The 7183-nt window shown below is 34.4% G+C and overlaps 1 protein-coding gene across 6 annotated transcripts in view; it reads left to right on the forward strand.

Annotated features, from left to right (window-relative positions):
* The window catches only part of LOC117114367 (rab9 effector protein with kelch motifs-like), a 14429-nt gene that overhangs the window by 4109 nt on the left and 3137 nt on the right, over positions 1-7183 (forward strand). For 5 of the 6 annotated variants that reach the window (XM_033258023.1, XM_033258021.1, XM_033258020.1 and 2 more), the window contains 8 exons: positions 1139-1217; positions 1747-1783; positions 2645-2720; positions 3471-3559; positions 4395-4593; positions 4878-4978; positions 5349-5434; positions 5803-5967. In XM_033258023.1, the coding sequence (XP_033113914.1) occupies positions 1139-1217; positions 1747-1783; positions 2645-2720; positions 3471-3559; positions 4395-4593; positions 4878-4978; positions 5349-5434; positions 5803-5967 (832 nt within the window). Of the gene's footprint in view, positions 1-1138; positions 1218-1746; positions 1784-2644; positions 2721-3470; positions 3560-4394; positions 4594-4877; positions 4979-5348; positions 5435-5802; positions 5968-6737; positions 6826-7183 lie in introns of all 6 variants that reach the window. The other variant, XM_033258025.1, reaches the window with a different exon arrangement.

The following is a 7183-nucleotide window of genomic DNA, read 5'->3' on the forward strand; positions in this document are numbered from 1 at the left end:
TAACATCATGCCCAATGGGTGTGATGTGACAATATCATGCCCATATGGCTGACGTGTTATGACATCATCATGCCCATATGGGTGTGTTATAACATCATGCCCAATGGGTGTGATGTGACATCATCAAGCTCATATGGCTGACGTGTTATGACATCATCATGCCCATATGGGTGTGTTAACATCATGCCCAATGGGTGTGATGTGACATCATCATGTCCATATGGCTGACATGCTATGACATCATCATACCCATATGGATATGATATGACATCATCATGCCCATATGGGTGTGATATGACATCATCAAGCTCATATGGATGTGTTGTAACATTATCTTTCCCATAATATGGGTGTGTTATAATATCATCGTGCGCATATGGGTGTGTTATAACATCATCATGTCCACATGTAGGTGTTATAACATTATCATTCACATGATGGTGTGTTTTAACATTATCATGCCCATATGGTTGTGTTATAACATCATCATGATGTCCACATGTGGGTGTGTAATTACATTATCATGCCCATATGGGTGTCCCTTACATTATCATGGCCATATGGGTGTGTTATAACATAATTATGTCCATGTGTGATATGACATCATCATGCCCATATGGGTGTGTTATTACATAATTATGTCCATATACTGGTGTGATATGGCATGCCCATATGGGTGTGCTACAACGTCAATAACATCATCATGGCCAGATGTTGGTGTGATGTGATCATCATCATGCCAATATGGGTATGTTATAACATCATCATATCCATATATGGGTGTGATATGACATCATCAGCATGTTTATATGTGGACGAATAGCAAAGGTCTACTTCGTGAATACTTACCTGGATAAACCGACTAATTGCCTATTTCACTAATTTGTCACATGAAATTGTGGAAAGAAGCTGTGACAACTATAACAAAAAAATTGTCTAGCATATACCATAATCATATGAAGTTCATCTATGAAATAATGACGTCAGAGCATTTTTTTTTCACATACTGAACAATGCATTTGGAAACCATGCTAGTGCTGAGTTCATGGGTGCGTCCTCATCTGTGTTGATTTTTTTTCTTTTAATAATTCTTTAATTTGATTCTCCTGCAATTGATTTTTTTCTTTTCTCTTCATAGACAAGGGCATGCCACTGCCATGGTTAATGACACCATATACATGTTTGGGGGCAGTAGAGGACTTGATCACCCAACCAAGGTAAAAAGCCCATTCCATGCTCTTTTTTTTTCAAATATTTTATAGATTCAACAATATACTGTAGATAAAGAAATTGTAATTGAGAATTTAAAAACCTGTTATATTTTATCAAATCAGATCTCTGGGTTGATTTTAATTACATTATTTAATTATGTTTAGATACTGTTTTTGTTGTTATGAGATAATAAACAGCATTTTAATTATACCTATATTAGATTATGATATACTGCTTGCCATTTAACAGATACAAAAATAATACTGTTCGTATATCATTAGCATGAAAACTTTTATTGACTGTTTTTTTTATTTTCTTGACATTCGTAAGTCAGTAAAAACTGATTTGTTTCAATCTGTGTCTTTTTTAAAGTGTTTTATTATTTTCATATTTTACCATTATAATTCATAATTCAGTATGGATAATTTAATTTCTAAGGTTTTAGGTCTTTTCACATACAACATAAAACCAATGAACCACTAGTACAAAATTTTCTTTCTTTTTTTTTAGTTCATGCATTCTTTTTCTTTGTAGAAAACTTCATACTTTAGTGACATGTTCAGACTAAGTGGTAAAAATGTCATTATAACCTGTCTTGGTGTTCAAAAGATCATTAGCTGTGCTCCAACATACTATTGCTATAAAAAAAAAAAAGCAATCATGAAGCTTTAATACATTTTGTGTAAAAAATGTTAGTTGCTTACATTATACTGTCACTTCTGATAAAAGGCTGAATTAATAATAATAATAAAACTAGAAAATGAAGAATTGTTTACATGCTAAAATAAACATGCCTAGAATAATATTTGATTGCATAAATTCACTGCATCTTCTCCTTATCTTTGCTGTTACTCTCAACACAGTAGCTTTCAAAGTGTGGCCTTAGTACCCAGGTTTTCTTGAATATGTTATCTGCAACGTCAGTTACCTAGTAACACATTTTAGCAAAGTAGATAATATTTCATCCAATTTCTACGTTGTATTTTGCGATACTTATTGAGAAATTGAAGATTTGAATCCCTATGCCTGGATGTTACATCTTCTCCAGAATCGTTCCTGAGTGACTGCATTTCATCCTCATCTCATTATATACAGGCTGTCATCATTTTATCATTTTCTGCATTCACATTTACTATGTTTTTATTAATTGTTCTTTATTCATCATTGTGTGTGACCCTTAATTGTTCTTTAATTATCATTATGTGAGTGACCTTTAATGGTTAGAGGAACAGCATTCATTTGAACTGCATGCCTGTCTGTGTAAATTCATTTGGTGCATGGATTGCAATGTTGTTTTTTTTGTTTTGTTTCATAAGTATCACCATTTTTGTGTTTCATTGCTGTGATTAATTTTGTTGGTGCTCATTTATATAAATGCATGCTTGAAACATACAAGTATTTAATTTGTCTGAATTTCCATATTTTTTTTAAGTTGGAAAGCAACCCGAGTGGGTAGAAGTGACTCAAGGAGGTGATATCCCAGAAGCCAGAGATGGTCTAACATTGTGGTAAAAGTTTATATTTGTTAACAGATTGTTTTTTTGTTTTTTTTTTTGCATATTCTGCGAACATACTGTACAATAGTTAAATGTATGTACATAGTAGTAATCCAGTCAATCTGTGGATTGACCCAGAACTAATTGCATCAGAAATAATTTTTGCGGAATCTGTTCCAGAAATATACACAGAATAACATACTAAAAGTCCGAAAAAAATCCAATCTTTAAAATTAGTAATGTTCCCCTGATTTTCGGACTTTTAGTATATTATGTGTATATTTTAGGAACAAATTCTGTAAAAATTATTTCTGTTGCAATTAGTTCTAGGTTCAGTATGATTTTGTCATAGATTGACTGGACGATAGTGGTTCTAATGAGGCTAACATTTATGTATGCAAAATTACTCTTGTTTTGCTGTGAAATAGTACTTGGAGTGGAGTTGAATGGCTTAGTGGTTAAGATGCTTGCCTTCTAATCCCAGGGTCCTGGGTTCAATTCCTGTTACAGGAGAACTTTTTCTCACGACTAAAATAAAACTCCACTCACTACCTCATAAAGAGACTTCGCTAATAAAAGCATCACATCACTTTCATTTATTTTAGTATCAGCTGATTCTAAGATACAAAGTTCAACCTTTTTGAATGTTTTTTTTAATTTTTTTATTTAAAAAGTTGACCCACAGACATTTTAAAGAAAAGGATATTTTTAAAGGATGCTTTTAAAAAACATTTAATTGTTGCCATTTTTTGTACATTCCAGTGCTGTTGGTAGTGAGTTGTTTTTATTTGGTGGTAAGAATCATCCGAATGCCAAGCAGTGTCTTCCAGGAGTCTACAAATGCGATACATGTAAGGCACAAAGTGAATTTATTCTAATGGTTTTATTCTCAGTTTTCATAATAATATCACTTGCTATGTACTAATGATTTTTTTTACATTTTAAAAATAATATTAGATGTTTTGTATTTCTCATGGTTATATCATTAATGCAGAAATAGTATGTTATTATTCTGGACTATATTTGTAAACAGTTTAAGCAAACACAGAATACAATGGATGGAATCAATGTCAGTATTTGTCTCATATGTTTTGTATTTATAATTGTATGTTAATATTGTAGATAGTTTATATTATTATTCTGTAATGCAAATACTGTATTGATAAAAATATGAAACAAAAAATACAAGAATACAATGTAAATTGTTGCCGAGTCACAAGGCTCATATGGGCTGGAGCTTAACCCCAGTTTCAAGTAGCATGAAATGGATGGGAGCGTAATACTCCCCCTGGGTGGGACAATGGTCCACCTCAGCTTATCCCCAGCAGTTTGCTGGTACCCATTGATACAGCTGGGTAGAGTGAAGCAATGTAGATAATGCACCTTGCTCAAGGACACAAGCGAAATGCACAGCGAAGTATTGGAACCATAAACTTGAGGTGGGAAACCAAACCACTCCACGTGCCAAACCACCTCCACCATAGAATAGTATCAGTTTCTTTAGTTTGTTTCATATTTGAGAAATTTTAAACAAGGAGAATGTTACATATGTTGCTTGCATTGGTTTTTTTGTTTTTGTTTTTGTTTTGTTAAACTGGCAGAGTACTAGGTACCTGTTAGTTTGATTGAAAAGGAGTTCAATTCGAGTACAGTATGGCTGTAAATTAATTGTTTTCTTACCTCCAGCTAATCACCACTGGGTAAAATGTAAGACGAACGGCCCTGAGCCTGTGACTTTAAGCCATGATACAGCCGTCGTTCGTGAGAACCTGTATGTGATTGGTGGAATTAGAGAGGGTCAAGCAACCAATCGGGTGCATCTGTTTCAGACAGCAACTTCAACATGGACTCTGTTGCAAACCCAAGGAATTATACTCACCCCAAGGTAGTTTATAAAGAATATTTATCTTATGCTCTTACCTCATCTTCTTTGACAAAACAACTACTGTATGCTCATGATGTGCTGCAGCTATATGGTCAAGGTGTGAAGTGATCATGACCATTTAGACATGCACATGTTTTTGTCGAATACAATTTGATAGTCGTGACAGGGTTTTAAATATCAATATTTCCATAGTATCATTGTTTGTTGATACCAACAGTGCACCAGTAGAAAAGAAACTTTATTATTTTTTTCATATTTTCTTTTCTTTTCATGTTTTTCACCAGATGCGACCACCGCTGTGCTGCTGTTGACTTGAAAATATATGTGTTTGGTGGCTGTCGTGGATACCAAAAATGCCTGAATGATGTTTATATTCTGGACACAGGTATTAATAATTATAACAATGGCAAGGATATATGCACTTTATGCCCAGAATGTCAAATTTTATTTGACAAAAAATGTTTTATGCCCATATATAGTCATGATGTGCCTATATATGGTCATGATGTGATGTCATCATGACCATATTTAGGCATGTCACATGTTTTTGTCAAATATAATTTGATAGGCTGCACAGGGCTTTAAATTTTTTCCCCAGTCATCGGATCAAACACCTATGAAGCACTTACTCTGCTACACAGGGAACATCACATGCTTCACATATTTTATAACCAGATAGACCCATGTTTAATGATTACTTTTAAATATATTAATGTGGCAAAAACCTTTCATTCATTACTTGTATTATTTTGTAGATTGTCTGGTTTGGTCAAAACCAGAGGTCAAAGGTGATGTGCCTTGTGTGAGAGGTTCCCATTCATTAACAGCACACTCCAGCAAGGTAAAATGTAATGTTGTGTGGTATCAATGATTTAATATCTGCTGCCCTCTATAGTTGGTATCTACGGAATCATTGCAATATTTACATATAGTGTCTTATAATGTTGTTACTGTATAATTATTCGAGAGCGGCGCTTATTCAAGCATTTACGGCAGTGATTTACGATATGTGTATAAAGTGAATGATAGTAACTTACTATAATAACTTCCTGGCAACTCATCTTCTACCTGTTATGATATCGTGTTGCTATGTAAATTTGTCTGAATAAATAAACATCATATTTTAACATTTATAAGGTTGATTTATAAAGCCTGGTAGATAAAATCATTACATAATTTGCAGTATTTGATTTGCACTCATTTTTGCAGTATTTATACATTTTTGGCGGACTAAGTGTTGCTGGTACATCCGACATTGTCCTGGATGATCTCTACAAACTGAATCTGGACACTCTTACATGGAAGAAGCCATTCTTTACTCACGTTTCACCAGCTAAACGCTTCAATCACTCGGCCACTATTTACAAAAATCATGTAAGAAAACTCAACTCCAAATCAATTCAATACAGTAAATATTTGAAACACAATTGAGTCCAGATCTCTTCACAAAATTATATATAATACTTAATATAGGGTATAGCAAGTGTCTCAAGTTTCCTGCAAGTTGTGCCGGAAGTCTCCAGGAAATTGGGACAGCCTCCCGTAATCCTGCAAGCACTGTGAATGAACCTCCTGGAAAATGACATTTTCCGCAATTCATAATATTTGCACGTTTTCTCTACTTTATTTATCAATTGTCTGACGGAAATCGGTGACCAGGGGCGGATCTAGAGATGTCCAAAATTGGGGGGGGGCGAAAGTGGGGCCGATCGAGAATACATTAGCCTAAGGGGAGGTGGGGGGCATGCCCTGTGAAATTTTTGTTTTCTTGACACCCAAAAATAACCTCTGAGGCATTTTGGGCAATATTTCTTTTTCATTCTTTCTCTTTTTTTTTTTCTTTTATTTTGACTTTGCAAAAGGGGATCCCGGAGCCAACCTGGAGCCGACCTGGACCCCACCCCCCTTCAATCTGCCCCAGGTTACAATAGGTATCACCTTGTGCAAAAAAATTTGATGTAAGAAATCTCATTTAACCAGATCTCCCAGAAATGACTTTTTCAAACTTGGGACCCCTTGCATGGTTGCCTGACACATGGTTGCCAAATACCATTCCACAAATTATCCAGGTAAATTTTTATCACTTATAAAATGAAATCATCGATTAATTTTGTCTGTGTGATTTATCTTTCTGTTTGCTACAGTTATATATCATGTATGGTACTAACGAAAATGAAGACTTATTTGATGTCAGCATTGCACGACTTATCAATCCATCCCACAGGAAACCATGTAAGTTTTGTGCAATTCAGAATTTATTATTTTTCTAACTGCCTTGTGAAACTTAAGTAAAGCCTGATGAATGAAACCTTAAAAAACAAATAAAAATAATACAGTAGATACTTTTAATTAAATACAAGGATAGAGAGTATATTAATCAAGTGATATACCTGTATAATAAACAGGGGACACTTTTAGCTGTTATCATCTTCCTTGTACTAATTAATGATTCACTGCAGGGCATTGAGGATATGGGGATCGACGCCTGGAAATATGTTGATGACCAAACACTTTGCGAAACAACTAAGTTAGGCCAATCCACCAATTTGCAAACTGCACTTGACAACCTTCATCATTGGACTGATGTTAA

Source organism: Anneissia japonica, unplaced genomic scaffold (assembly GCF_011630105.1).
Source record: "Anneissia japonica isolate Jap-2015-1 unplaced genomic scaffold, ASM1163010v1 scaffold1231_len1163931_cov198, whole genome shotgun sequence".
Taxonomy (NCBI): domain Eukaryota; kingdom Metazoa; phylum Echinodermata; class Crinoidea; order Comatulida; family Comatulidae; genus Anneissia; species Anneissia japonica.